This window comes from Cupressus sempervirens, chromosome 11 (genome assembly GCF_028749045.1).
Source record: "Cupressus sempervirens isolate cs-2001-9-10 chromosome 11, ASM2874904v1, whole genome shotgun sequence".
Lineage (NCBI taxonomy): Eukaryota > Viridiplantae > Streptophyta > Pinopsida > Cupressales > Cupressaceae > Cupressus > Cupressus sempervirens.
The window spans coordinates 313706864-313722456 of record NC_143128.1 but is presented as its reverse complement, the minus strand read 5'-3'; the positions used below and the strand labels follow the sequence as shown (position 1 = coordinate 313722456).

At 36.3% G+C, this 15593-nt stretch overlaps 1 protein-coding gene and 1 pseudogene across 1 annotated transcript in view; one reads left to right on the top strand and one right to left on the bottom strand.

Moving 5' to 3' along the window:
* Window positions 1-1021: 1021 nt before the first annotated feature.
* LOC149529378 (ATP-dependent Clp protease proteolytic subunit 5, chloroplastic-like) overlaps window positions 1022-15593 on the top strand; it is a 100194-nt gene continuing 85622 nt past the window's right edge. Inside the window, exons 1-4 of the mRNA XM_089811272.1 lie at window positions 1022-1270; window positions 1657-1773; window positions 1873-1990; window positions 2137-2229. Coding sequence (XP_089667398.1) covers window positions 1158-1270; window positions 1657-1773; window positions 1873-1990; window positions 2137-2229 — 441 coding nt within the window. The 5' untranslated portion in view covers window positions 1022-1157. The remainder of the gene's footprint in view (window positions 1271-1656; window positions 1774-1872; window positions 1991-2136; window positions 2230-15593) is intronic.
* On the bottom strand, window positions 3425-4255 carry LOC149529379 (peroxygenase pseudogene; annotated as a pseudogene).

The following is a 15593-nucleotide window of genomic DNA, read 5'->3' as shown; positions in this document are numbered from 1 at the left end:
AAACTCCTGCAAGCTAGTTGAAACAAACTTCTAATAATAAACTATGCATGTGGCCTAATTGCCATAAAAAATAGAGCTTCAATGACCGTAGGAAGGGAGATGACCACATACTAGCAATCCCTAAGCATGACCATTGGAGAATACTTATGTCAATAACTCAACCAAATAAACAAACCTAGAATCTAAAGACGTGGTTAAAGGATGGGTCAATTAAGAAACACTAGAATTGAAAACTTGAAACCAAGCCATCGTGCACCCACCTAGATCATCATCTACATTTTCTTTGACCCCCACTTTATCACCCAAATTTGAAAATCCCATCTCACTCCTCTTTGCACTTATTGCTTCTCTTAAGATGGCAAATTGATTATGTATACAATTAATACAATTTTATATTTGTTCTCATGGTTAACATTAATACAATTTTGTATTTGTTCTCATTGTTAACATGAATATAGTTTTATATTCAAAATAATACATCAATTAAATTTATTGTTGTATAAATAAATACACTAAATTTAAAATTTATTCTTATAATTCAACACTTCTAATAATTATATTATTATCTTCCAATAAAAACATGTTCTATTAGATTTAATTATACTTAATATTATAATTTAAATTATTGACAAATATTAGCCACAACGTTACATTTAATGTTTTTACAAATAATTACTTGTAAATCTCATCATTAATTTAAAAAATGCTAACTTAAACCCTTAAATCATCCTCCGATTTGATACTAATGATATTTTATAATGCTAAATCATATTAAAATGAATTTAAGTAGAACAGCTATGACCATGATGCACAAAATATAAATTTTTGGAAAGGAGTTTTAATAGACAAATAACTATATTTTATACAAGATTCCAATAATAAACCCGGAGATAACTAGTAAACCGTTATACGGGTGAGCCCTTGTGGTTTTATCTCCTATCCCAAAAAGCTTCCAGAGTAAACTCTACCTTTCATTACCCGGGGGGTAGCATAAATCGGAATATTTCTCCCGTATCCGGCTATATCACTTCTGTGGCCACTGGCAGACCATAACTTGCCTCAGACCATAGGGAGGGGGGTTTACATAAGCAGAATCAGAACTGATCACTTCTTTTTGTCCTTGTCAATAGAAGTGCAAGCAGGAGGTAAAGAAGAAAATGGCTCAATCACTGTTATCAGTTACTACGACTATGAATCCTCCCTTGCCTCGTTCGCTGCCCAGAACGTTTAATGGAAGAAACCGAATTTCTTCCCTCCCTTTGCGTTTCACGTAAGTATTTTTTGGGTCGATATTGCCCTTGGCTGAGATTTTCTGCCCTAACAAAATGAAGCAAAAACAACTTTAATTACTGTCTTGACTTCAGCTGTAGCAGATTTAGCACTAAAATGAGTACTGATTTTCTGCACCCAGCTGTACGAGAACACTAGCCAAGCAGCACCAAAACAATTAACGCTTCTATTAACAATTTTTATTTTCATCGTGGTTTCAAGCAAGCTTTATCGTTTTTATGAATTTGTTTTGCATTAAGAAAAGTCTTAGTTTGAATGTTTCTTGCTTGAGATTTGCATTCTCAATTTCCAAGCCGTTAGCTTTTTTTCCCCTTCATTTCTTAGTGTTCGTTGTTCTAACCAAATATTTTAGAAAACTTATTGCAGAAAACTAAGATCAGTTTGCAGTGCTACAAATAATCATCATCCGTCTTTCTCTGGCATACGTTCAGAATATGCCTGGAGTCCACAGTACTCTGTTAGCCCTACTATTTGGTCTATAAGGTCAGTCATTTTAGTTGTTACTTATTTTATTGCTGGTTTGCTTGTTTTACCATATGTTTTGCAATCATCTTTCGAATAAAAAAATGCTTTCAAAATCAGGGAAGATTTAAAGGTTGCTTCTTCACCATACTGTGATATTAATGGACAAGGATCACAGGGTCCACCGCCAATGGTGTATGAGCGCTTTCAAAGTGTTATTAGCCAGCTTTTTCAGCATGTAATTTACTAATCAGTCTTTAAAGTTTGAATTTTTTTGCTGAATTATACTTCATCGTGTTCGAAGTTCACATTCTGAATCTAGTGAGTAATATGGATCATAAATTGGATGATCTTAATCACTGTCTCACCACATTTTATTCTCAGAGAATTATTCGCTGTGGTGGACCGGTGGATGATGAGATGGCAAATTTTCTTGTCGCTCAACTTCTTTATCTTGATGCAGTTGATCCCACTCGGGTATTTTTTTTCTCCCTTTGCTTTAAACATTGACATACTTTTTGGTTATCTTCATAACATCATTATGCTAAATTATCTAAGTGTAACTCAATTTCGTGATAGATGTGTAAGTACTCTATTAATCCCGAGTGAAATTATAATCGAATGATATTCAATATTATCAAAGGAGATGAAGGTTCCCTAAATAGAGAATACAAGGCCATCTTTCCAAAACAAAATTGATTGAGAATAGAAACAAAAAAGACAAAAATGAAAGTTCGTAAAGCTAAGCAAAGATGAAAGACATAAAAGGAAGGTTCTAAATACCAAGATGACCATTATATCAATATTACAATATAACTTTAGTACCCTCTTGTAATGGTCATTCTACTACCTATCCGATGGAAGATTTAAGATAAATTATAGGTCATTTGGCCATGAGTGCATAAAAGGATGGCCCCTTCTCTTTAGAACGTGTTGGTAAACTGATTGTTCTTTCCAATATAACTCTTAAATGTCCGAACCTGTGAGAAACAATTTGATACCAACAGTTGGATAATCTATCATGAGGTTGATAGATTTCCTCTGAATTAAAAGGTACAGCTCCCTTATCAATGATATTCAATGAATTTTCTTTTATTCCAAAACTAATTGGGTGCGTTCTTAACCTGAGAATAGAAGAGGAAAACCAAACCAGCCCTAGACAGAACTAGCTCAGGTGGTGAAATACAGTTCTAAACCTAGCCAACTCCAAGAATTCACAATACCTATGACTCCCTGGCATTGATGATGCGATGATGTTGCTAGTTATGCAAATGCAATGACATGACAAAATGAAGATAAAACATCCTAATCTTTACAACAAGAACGAGTGACAGTACTCTGATCTATCACCCATTCACCATTTGACTAAGAATGCAAGAAAGTGCTCAAAACTGACCCTAACAATACTCTGATTGAAAGTTATCAGAAAAAGTGATGCTCAAATACTTTGATTCATAACAAAACCTTTCTTGTTTTAAACACAACAAACACAACACTCTGATTATATTTGCTTGCAATCTACAGCCAAATCTATTACAAAAACTGAATATCAATCTCCAATGCATAAAGGAAAATACAGAAATTGAATGCCCTCCCCTCTACTCCAGCAATACCTACTTTTGCAGAAAGAAGAACCCTAGTATCATCATCGAATTTCCTATTTAACATCCTCTTTGCCCATAACCTTTCGGTTGCTGACATAGTCTTGGGAAGGTGATTAGTTTCTCTTTTGACACTTGGTTTCCCCATCTTTTCACTTCCTGGGAATAAGCATCCTTAAAATATTAATATCAAGAGCTAGTATGGGAAAAGACGTAAGTCATTGAATACCACTTCCATAATGTTACAACCAAACCCAAGATTATAGTAAGGGAGAAAATATGTTTCAACTCCATGTAATGGCCGTCCTCCTTTATCTCTTCTTTTTCTCTAAAATTTCAAACAAACTGCCATCAAACATTGCTCTGACTTGTTCTTTTTCAATAAAGCCTTCCTTGTTCCTTATCAGCAAATAGATGGTCACCTATTCAACCTCTGTTGGTGAAAATTGCATCAAACTTGGCTTGATCAAATCTCCCTTCAGTGTCATAAGTCTCTTGAGTCACTTCCATGCTTTGCTTTGTAAATGTTATTTATGTAGATTGGGAACAACAGTGAAGGTATCTATCCAGGTTGAATAGCAAAGCTGAATGATACATGGATAAATATTGTAGAGAGGATTGAGAAGATTATACAAAAAACCTTTGTAAGTATCAATAAGATAGACAATCCCATACTTGTTCTTGTCAAAGAAAGCCACATGCTGTTGAAGGACACTCATGTTGTTGTCTTGGTGGTCGGGAGATCTATTTATGTACGTTGGATCTACTGCTGCTAATACCCCTGCACGATATGGTTTTGGCATTTGCTCATCCAGATGGATATTCAGTTTTTTCTCAGCAGTAATGGGAGCAAGTAAAACTACAGTTTCCAATGACCTCTCTGACGCTGAGGCTCTCTCCATTTTGATGCTTGCTCTCTTTTGATTATCGATTTGGTTCATCACTTGCCACTCCTGATCATACATTTGTTGATATTTAGGGAGAATATCATTTTAAAACGACATTAGACTTTGAATTTTCTTCCAATCAATAGCCAAAGTGCCTTATTGGGTTCCCATCTTATACCTTGCTATCGTTCTTTCTATACGGGCCCGAGCATGTACTCATGCCGGGCTAATGAACACGGTACCATTCTTCATGTAATCCCGACGTCTTCCTTGGTATACCTGACGCCATTATGTAGTGCATGGTTTATTATGACTATGGAAGGGGTGATGGTGCGCGACCTCCAATGTTGTGGTGACTGTATTGGCATTTTGTCAAACAATCACCATAACACTACGGATTTCGGCATGAAGAAAGATCCATTGACTGTTTAAGGATACCCTCACTAGCTGTGGGTGTGTCTTTTTAGACACGAGCATAAGACAAAGCGTAGACTCCACATAGAAATGTTTAGCTCATCTCATTATTGAGGTTCTCCTTTAGATGGGGCTGTTATGAAGCTCAGGTTTGAACTTTCACATGCAGGTAGACATTGAAGCTTCCTTAAGTTGTATTTTGAATTGATGTTCTCTTTTTCATGCCGAGAGGATATTGCTCTACTTGTGGAATTAACCACCTATCAAGACAACCTCCACCATCAAATTGTGACCACGTTTCTCACTTCTCCACTTGTTAATGGACTTTTTTGAATAATGTGGTGACTATTGATGTTGGGATTAATCCCATACTGAGATACACTTCAATTCATACATTACATGCGGGTGATACATGCAGTGCTTTGGATTTTCATAATGTGTCGTATGTCTGGTGATTCGTGCCCCATATGTGCTCGATGCCTTTGATTATAATGGACATGAACATCTTTGCAAATGAGTAAAGTATGACTTATCTGAATAATTGACATTGAGAAGAGAGACCATATCATCTCGTGGGCCGATTCATTGAGAGATACTTTTCACTTCAAAAACATCATTCCCTCTTTAACTGTATGTCCAAACTTGTTTTGGAAACTATACTCTTGGACTGGTGAAACTCGAATTGTGAACTGTAATGATAATCATGTCTTGAGAAGGAATGGAACTTGAATCTACATTCCAAACTTTGAATTGAGACTGTGTTTTGAAATCTGCACTCTGAACCCATATTTTGGATCATGGAATTCGAATCACAAAATTACGCCAAAACTTGGAAAATCTGAACTCACATTTGAACTTCAGAAAACCTTGCAATTCTGAACTATGCATCTGACCTTCTAAACTGATGACCTCATTATCTGAACTGACAACTCGTGCTCATGAAGTTGGGCTTGGAGGATGTTCCTTGAAACTTCTAAACTTTGAGGATTAGGATTCAGGTTCAGTGCTTCTCTAAACACCGTCTTCTTACAGGTCAAATCCTGCAACATTGTAATCGGCAAAACAAACCAACAGAAGCTTTACTTGATGGGGCTGATTTGGAAGTTTAAAATGTGGGTGCTAGAAACACGCTTACAGAATGTTCTGCAATATGACCTACTATTGAGACCCTCCCCGGTGTTGCAAAACTTTTGGATATGATCGAGTTTACCATAATCCTTCCAACATTATGCCAGGTAACTAAGCTATCCTTCGCTTTATTAGATATCCAGAGACATCGAGATTAACTTAAAAAAAAGCTTTCGCAGTTTTGCAAAACAACAATTCTATAAAAAATTGTCAAAAAGTAGCTGCACTTATGATTTTGTGAAAAACTGTGAATTTTTTTTGCAGAAGAACACAGTTTTCCCTAGAAACCTTAGATGCGACCCAAAACATGCCTCGAGAAACCACGACTAGTCAAAAGTAATAAAAAATTGCTGCTCCATAACAACAACACAATTTTATGGAAAAATCGTCAAACCCTCGACAAAGGGAACTAGGATTTTGGGAAAAAATCGTGCAAAACCCTTTGGGGTTCATCCTTCTCCCTGCGCAGCTTCGAAGCCGATCCAATGGAAAGACCCCAAGAAGGGTGGTGGAAATGTAACTCTGATGGTGCTTCTAAAGGGAATTTGGAACCTTCTGGCATAGGATTCATAATTAGAGATGCTAGGGGGGACCTCATTGCTTGTAAATGTCTTCATGATAGAACAAACTATGTGGCTGAAGCTGAAGTGTCTCTTTTAGCTATTAGTGTGCATCAAAGAAAGTGGGGGTGGCAGAGTTGCATGTTGAAGGTGATTCACTAATTCTTATGAATGCCATTACCAAAGGTGTTATGGAGGCTTGACACCTTCAAAATTACATCTTTAGAATAAAAAATGAGTTATCATCATTGGAGGATTATAAGATCACCCACATTAAAAGATCAGGGAACAAAGAAGCAGACATGATGTCAAACCGGGGTTTAAATCTCAACATCTCTTTAATTGTCATGGATAATTATTCTGATGTCAGTTGGGAAGAATAAACCAACTTAACAATTATTCTCTCTTTCTCTCATCAAGGGACCTCTCCCAACTTATAAATGCGACATGCAAATGGGGCTGCTTAGAGGTTGTGAATCCCCTTAAGTACATCGTTGGATGTGACATGTTTTTATAGCATGCCATCATTCACCACCCTAAAACTTTGTTTTGTGTGCCCTCTTGCTCGCAAGTCTCTTCGTTCGCAGAGGTTCAACAAAGGTTTTTTTTGGTGCTGTGAAAATGGAATCAACTTTCACCCTTCAATGCCAAAAGCAGCAGAACCCATTTCATGGGTGTAGCAAAAGAATTAGGTAGACGAAATGTTCAAGTTCACTCACCCTAGATTGGTGGATGTTGTAGATTGGTTGTCGGGTGAAATGTTTTACTAGTTGGGAAATAGACATTGAACCAACATGGACATCTACTTAATGATTCTGGCATGGGTGTTACAACTTGCAGAGGGTAAGGACATTATAAGGTTCATGATGCTCCAATTGGTTCTTGAGGATGCTTTATTAGGTTTAGAGGAGATTTAGATGCCTCTGGAATTGGAATAAATTTCGGTGAGAAGCAAGCTGGAATTGAAAAAATTCCAGATACAAAATACACTCCATTTCTGTGGAGATTTGATGAAAGCTTGAGGGAATAAAAGGTTCAAAGAGGCAAGAAAGGCCTGGCACACACTCAAGCTACTTGTCATGCAACACATCATTGACAAGGACATAACTCAAATGAAAGTTTGGGCTGGGTGGACGGCTGCTGATGGGGAATGATTGGTTGAATTGCAGAAAGCTAGAGACGAAGCAAATAATGAGGAAGAAGATGGCTAGAAGCCAAAATAAATGCAATGTTAAGAGCAAGGAATCAGGGTTTCATCCTGTGCACCCTCAGATGAAGCAAGGTTTTGCTTCACTTCTCCATTTTTGCTTTGTACTGATTTTGTGGGTTGTTTGTTTCTCTATGATGTTTGTTATCATTTTTTACACAAACTTCTAAAGTCTGTAGTGTTCGGGAGGGAAAGAATGTTTGTTTTGGTTGCTTTTGTGAGTTTTAACTCTTTAGGGCAGTAGGTGGAACTGCCAATTTTGGTTTGTAAATGGGGAAAATGGGCAACGAAGTGCCCCAATGAACAAGAATGAATTAGGAATGATTCCCCTTCATTTTGATGATGCCGATGGCAAGGTGAGGATCAGTAGAAAAGGCAGAATGAGGCCAATCCATGGAGGCCATTTTGTTTTCCTTTTTTTTAGAGCAGATTTTGTGTAAAGTGTTTTTATTCTCTGTTCATCCTGCTTGCTTTTGGAAGTGTTAATGCTACTTTTCAAGTTAGTAGTAAGAAAAGTCTGGTTTTTTGAAAGGCTACTCTTCATGGCAGAAGTTTTAATGTCAACTTTGTTTTAAGTTTTGATGGGAAACGGTTTGTTCAAAGGTCTGGTTAGGGCAGGTTTGAAGCCCAAAGGTGGATAATCCTGCATTATGGCGAGTTGCAAAGACAATCAATAATGAACTAGAATGGTGTAAAGAGCAGGTCTGTGGGTTTCAATGCCAAAATTTCTTCTCCACGAAAACTGTAAATGTTAAGTTCTTGTAATTATTATTCCACTTGTGATCTGGTTTTGGGATTGTTAGGGCATTGCTGAACGCCCAATTCTGTGAGCATTTTATGGGTTTACATTGTAAAACTCTTTGTAATGTTAGAGGTAGATCTCATGGAACAAATCTGTGTGTAAGTTCAGTGGCTAGTTTTTGGGATGGACTGTTCATAGCTATGACTCCATCATTGTAAGTTCAAAGCTGGTTTAGATAAGTTCTTCTACTTTATGTAATGTTACTTTGTCTTTAATGAAATCAATATTATTACCAAGGAAAAAAGAAAGAATCAGTAACTCTCAGTCAGAAGATTAGAGAACCCTTGCAGTTCTAAATAACCTTCTCTTTGTGGTTAAAAAACAGTAAAAAAGATCCGGAGAAATCACTTTTTTGCTTAAAAAATTATGAAAAAATGTATACTCTCAATTTTAGTAAAAAATTTAGCAAAAAAGCTTTTGAAATTATTCTCATGAAATGTCCAGGAAAACCACATACTTTATTTTGTAAAAAAATCTGCCAAAAAATACCCGCATTTTTTGTTTTAAAAAATTGAGCAAAAAACTTTTAGAAATTTCTTCAAAATTTCTAGGTGATTAAACCATGTATTCTTTTGGAAAAATTTGCCAAAAACCAACCTCTGGTCTGATACCATGAAATGATAATCAAATGATATTCACTACTAGCAAACGAGTCAGAGGCTTCTTAAATAGAGAATGCAAGATGATATTCCATAATGGAAACACGAAAAACGGAAAGGGAACTTCCTAAAACTAAGCAAAGGTGAAAATACCAACTAAGATGACCTTTATATCAATATTACAATATAACTTTAATATTAAGTGCATCTTAGTTCAGTAGAATAGTTCTCGAGGTATCTTTCAAAAGAATAAGGGAAATAGCTCCCCCCACTGTCTCCAAATAAGAGAGAAGCATGAGAGGGAGGACATAAGAGCAGTCTTGTAAGTCCACAACAATCTGCACCAAAATTGGATGTTGAAGGTCTACATGTATGGAACAATTCTCCTTCCCTTGAAAAGAGATAGGATTGAAGGCACATAAAGTCTTCCCATTGTATAGCAGGCTGTAATGGAAGAAATAGGAAAGTAATTAGGTTCAAGTTACTTTTCTCATGTTCACAAGGACATCTTGAGCACAGTCTATAAAAAAATTGCCAGTAAAGGGGAATTGGTAAATGGGTACGGGTCACCCAAAAGAGGAATTTCCACCATAAGAAGGGTTTGCAACGAGTACCCTTGATTTATCCTTGAAAAGAGGACTCACAGGATATCGTAAATCAGGTAATGATGTAGTTAATGAAAGAGCTCCAAACACAACCATATATGAGGTCTCATAAAACAAAAGGAAAGAAGTGAAGCAATCATCATGTTGAGATTCTACAAACAAACAACCAATGTCACACAAGTAGAAACCTCTGAAAGGTGATTCTTGGCAATAAGTCACCCCAACTTGCGACCAAATTTATATGCTTATTTCAACCACAACTATGATGGCATTTTGTCGAGCAGTTGGTACTTTTGCTGATTGCATTCTTAACCATGTGATTTTGACAATTTGTTTGCTTGATGTGTAAAGATGGTTTTATGTGTTACAAGTTTTTTCTTTCCTAGGTTCAATGATCAGTGGTTCACACATACATTTGAATGAAGCAAATAATGTTCACTGTAATACCAATATAAAGAGGCAATGCATAGAGATAAACCCCTTAAATATTTTAATGTCCGAAATACATCAATGAATAATATAGTTCTGAAATAACATCAGTTTTCAAAGAGCTAGATGTAATATATTCGTGACCTTTCACTTGCACAGTTTTAAAGTACATATAGCAGCACTTTAGTACCAAGTTATTCGCCTAGCTTGAAACTCTACATACTTAACTAATGTCCCCGACTTGGAAGTAGCTTGTTTGTGCCCAAAATTAACAATTCCAACAATATAGCAATAAGCTATTAAAGTAAACTCAATAATTTAAGAGATAATGTATGGATACATAGATTAGTGATCAGGTATTTCATGATAAGCATAACTGACTATCCTATAACCTATCATAGCTTAGTCCGGTAGGAAACTTGGAAGAGCTTCAATAAGTTGACCAACCCAACTAAGCCCAAGCACATGCAATCACCCAATCATGCGATTCGCCTCATTATTCCAGTAGCAGTAGGAGTTTCCAACTATGACTAGTTCCTTCCCTTGGGGTATCTATCTGCTCTCCTCTTAGCCCACAACGGGCATTAACACCAAACAATGACCAGTTCCATCCCTTGGGGTGGTCTACTTAGTTCAAGGGAGGTGGTAAACTGCATCTCACTAACTTGTTGCCTCCATTATAGGGTGTGTGTGTGTGTGTGTGAGAGAGAGAGAGAGAGAGAGAGAGAGAGAGATTGCTAATGTCAGTGACAAGTTATACCTCTTCATTATCTCGGCCCTTACTAACGAGTCACAACTCTTTAGCCTTAGTTATGATTTATTTTAACAAATCACTGTTTTCAACTGTTTTCTTCATGTTAACTTAATCAGAATATTTTCCCTTACATTTATATTAAATGACTTTCTTATTTGAACTTTAGTTATCTATGTAAAACAGCTGTCTGGAATACAATTTCAAAGCTGTGAATTGATGTAATCAATACTGCTGCGACTTCTCCTTTTGGTTGGGACGTGACATTCACCAACACATACAGGCCTGCAATGAAAAAAATCTTTCAATGGCTGATCTTAACTGTCAGGAATCAACAGAACTATACTCAGCAACCTACAATGCAAACCTGAACTAAAATTCTTCAAATCTCTTCCGAAATACTCTGCAATAAATACTTGATGATTCTCAGACCAACATCAGTCCATGGACTGCTTGTGCACACCATAGCAGGGGTAATTTTGCAAACAACAAATATCGAAATCCATGCCAAAGGTTAAGAAATTCTCACACCAAGAAATAGAGGTTAAAACCCTATACCAAGAAAGGGCCATAAGTCCACATCAAAACTCAGAGAGCTTCCACACCAAGAAATAAGAATAATCCCACACCAAGGATAGGTTTATGAATTTTTCCTTTTAATCCTTTAAATTGTAAAGGAATATCTGCTGTGACCTTCTCACTAAAGGAAAACACAAATATCTCAAAACTGAATTCACAGTGAAATATTGAACTATATCTACAATAAATAGCAGCTAGGGTAGATTTTCCACTGTCAAAATTGATTTCTGAAAGAGGGTTTTCGTCCTCTAAAGGTTTGAGATGAATCATGTTTGATCTTTAGAACCACACATGGTTTCTTCTTGTCATTTAAAGAGAAATATCAGAAATAACAACTTTAGCATATTGAGAATGAGCTTCAAAAAGTCTTTTCATAAACACCAAGCTCAAAGCCCTAATTAGGGTCGTGCAATCTTTTAAATTTGTCAACTCTTCATGTCTCCCTATGTTGGCACCCACTTCTAAAAAGCACTTGGTTTAATAATTTAGAACTTTATAACTATATAGTGCCAATATAAAGTCATTGTATTAAATTTAAACAATGTCAAGCATAGATGGAAAACTCGTTGAGTACTTAGTGAGTTTTAAAAATTTGCTAGTTTTTCCTAGAAAAACTTGCAACTCGGCAGGGGCAAAACTTGCCCATTAGTTTTTAGCAAGAAATCGGCAAGTTTTGGGAAAACACTCACTGGTGATGTGAAATCAGAGGTCAAATGCTCAAAAATGTCATTTTTTTGATGCCAGTTTGCATTTGCAGCATTGTTTAGTCATTTTTGCAGCTCAGGGGCAGGAGGATTTTTGCAAATATAACATTTAAGTATAAGTTGTACTTTTAAGTTATATTTGAATAAATACTGTCAAGATGTTTGAGATAGGTTTCAACTTCTTAGGAGTTAAAATGCAGATTCAAGATTTTGGGGGTTTTCAAAAAATTCTAGGCTTAGCCAAATTTCAGAATTTAGTATGCCTTCAACAATGTTATCCCTCACAACCTGTCCTGGCTATTTGATGTCACATTGAATCTGGTACTATGATTTTCTAATGATTCTAACTCACTTTCTCACAATCACATGGTTTCAATTCTATATTACTGTGTCTTGACAGATTTAGCTCAAGTACTTGCTCACACCCAAGACAAGCATTAATTTCCAGCAGGCCAAAATTGCGCAAACTCATGCTCGGACTGTTTTGATACAATCTATTCACTTCTAGTTTTAAAGAAACTATTTACTATGATGTATTTACTTCCTATTTTATAGAAACTAACTACAATGATGTATTTACTTCTAGTTTTATAGAAACTATTTACCAGTTTGCTTCCCGCCATCAACATTCCACATGAGAATCCGATTTTGTACCCACTTTGCATTTATATATATCTAAACTCTACTTATTTCTTTTATATTCTCATTAATTAACTTATTGGATGCATCATCTCATTTAATTTTGTAAAAAATTACTTTTAATTAAATTTAAGCTATTTTTAGGTTCTCAGGTTTTTCCCAAGTTAATTTTAAAATCTGGCCAAATTTTTCCCAAGTTTTTTTTTGGTGCTTGGTGAGTTTTTGCCAAGTGAGAGTTTTCCAACTATGTGTCAAGTATACAATTTACATTTAATTATTTAAATAATACCTCAAAACACTATAAGTAGCGAAGATATCATTATCAATGTTTACTGATTGTCTCAAAATAGTAACACTGCTTGAACCAGCTGAAGTGGTTAGAAGATATCGATGCCGATGCAAGCTCATACCATTAAAGCAATTTTCTTAGAGAACTGAAAACAATGCCCCCCAAAACTAGCAAGATTGGTGTTGTGCAAGCATTTACTATAAATAGTTGTGTTCTTTGGAACCAAAGAGAACAAACCCAAAAAACCCACAAGGATTGCTGCTATGTAAGCATTTACTATAAACACTAGTGTTTTCCGTGAACCAAAGAGAACACAACCAAAGAAACCCAGCAAGATTAGTGCCATGTAAGCAGTTATTATAAATAACAGTGTTCATTGGGGACATGTGAGAACAAATAACAGTTTTCTACAAATACTTACTATAAATAACAGTTTTCTTTGGATACCAAACAAAACAAACCTTGAAAACCCCATGAAGATTGATGACAGGCAAGCTCTTGTTAAAATTTGGAACTGTTTAAGCAGAAATTAGCAAATTAAACGAACAACAAGACACAAAATTTTCTTGAGAAAACCCTCCTCCTTTAGGGAGAAAAGCCCAACAATAATACCTCACACACACACACACATGGTCAAATTATAAGACCATTCACAAGGCCCGATCAGCAACTGTAATAATGATTTGGTATTATCGCTGTAAGTAATTATTGAACTTCACATGTATTCCTTATGCCTCTGCATATATATCATTCTGTTAGTCTGAATCAATCTACAATGTCCAATTTTGATATCCACTATTGATCTGGAATATATATTTGATTTGCTAAGGAATCCGATCTTGCTAAAGGATCAGTTCGATCTGCTGTTATATATAATTGTCTTCTCTATAGTAATGATCTGCCTTTATATATATATATATATATCGATTTGCTTGATTGCATATACTTATGTCTTCTTATAATGTCAATCTGTATATGGTATTGATCTGCTGTTGATTAATAATATCTTCTATTGATAAGAATAATGCCATGAAAGAGATTGCACTCCATATATGTATGTGGGAGGCACCCTTTCACCTTGGGTCAACCCTCTACGAAGTGACGTGACTTGTCCAAGGAAGGTGGCGGACTGATTAGTCTGCTTAACAGATATATTAATAAACAATAAGTTTCAAAAATGTAAGGCCAAAGGCCAATTACATACTTGATATATTCGTCATCTCCCAAGGAGACTCCCTTAGATACATACATCAATACTCCCTTCTTGCTTATATTTGAGTGATGGAAAAACATCCACCATGGCTATTCCTAGAGGGTGGGTCCATCATGGCTTCTCCCATGAATAGAAATGCAAATGAACACAAGTGCTCATCATGGAATCACTCAACGCAATGTTGCCATCTTATTTGATGTTCATCATAGCTACTCCCAAAGGGTGAATAAACACAAGTATTAAGTCATGGAGTTTCTCACATGAAATCCACCATAGCTACTCCCAAAGGGTGGAAAGAACAAGCGTACAAGTGCCCATCACAGAATCACTCCATGTGATGTTGCCATCACATCATGACATTCACCATAGCTACTCCCAGAGGGTGAATAAACACAACTGTAAAGTCATGGATTCTCTCTCATGACATGTACCATGGCCACTCCCAAGAGGGTGGATCCACCATGGCTACTTCTAGAGGTTGGATCAAGGGGTTTTAGCCCAAACTTCTCTCTCACAGAGAAGAATGCATTACAAGGGCTGACACCTCAAATTTTTGTCTTAGAGAAAAAATGCATTGCAAGGGTAGAGACCTCAAATTTCTCTTAGAGAAAAGTGCATTACAAGGGGGCTACACCTCAAATTTCTTTGTCTCAGAGAAAAATGCTACAAAAACTGACACCTTATATTTCTCTGTCAGAGAAAAATGTTACAAAGGGCTTTCGCCTCAAATTTCTCTTACAGAGAAGAATTCATTAACAAGGGCTTGCACCTTAAGCTTGTCTCATAGATAATAATGCATTATAGTACATCTCTAGAAGTCACTGATGCTGAGACTCCCTCTCATCTCTAAGCACTAACGTCAACCTCCTGACCTTCTTGTCCAAGGTTGCCTCTATAGGTTTGTTAGACTAACTCTGAATGTTGATTCCTCCTCTTCAAAGAACCAAATTGACTTTAGAATAAGAATCCTTTTGAATCAGCTTTAGAGTTTGGTTCCTTCTAAGTTACCCCATTGCATTCTGCTGTAGTAACAAGTTGTGTAGATGTAAATTTGCAATCTTGAGCAAAGTGTCCATACTTGTCACACCTGAAACCTGGATGTGAGAGAGATCCTTCTGCTTCTTTGGTTCAGGGTCATAATCTGATCCTCTGTTTCTATTCCTCTTCCATTTGTCTCTTTCTCTAGAAGTATATGTAGTAAGAACTTGATTTTCTACATCTTGATTGTTTTGCCCAATTCCCTTGCTGTCAACCTAGACTCTTCTTGAATACAATCAACTCGACGATTTAACTTGGGCAACTTAGATCTTGCACTGATACCTTGGATAAAAGGCTCCCAAGTTTGAGGAAGGCCATTCAGTACCAACATTACAATATCTCTGTCTGCAACTATGTCCCCAATAGTGCTCAGATGATCCCTCAAATCAACAATCT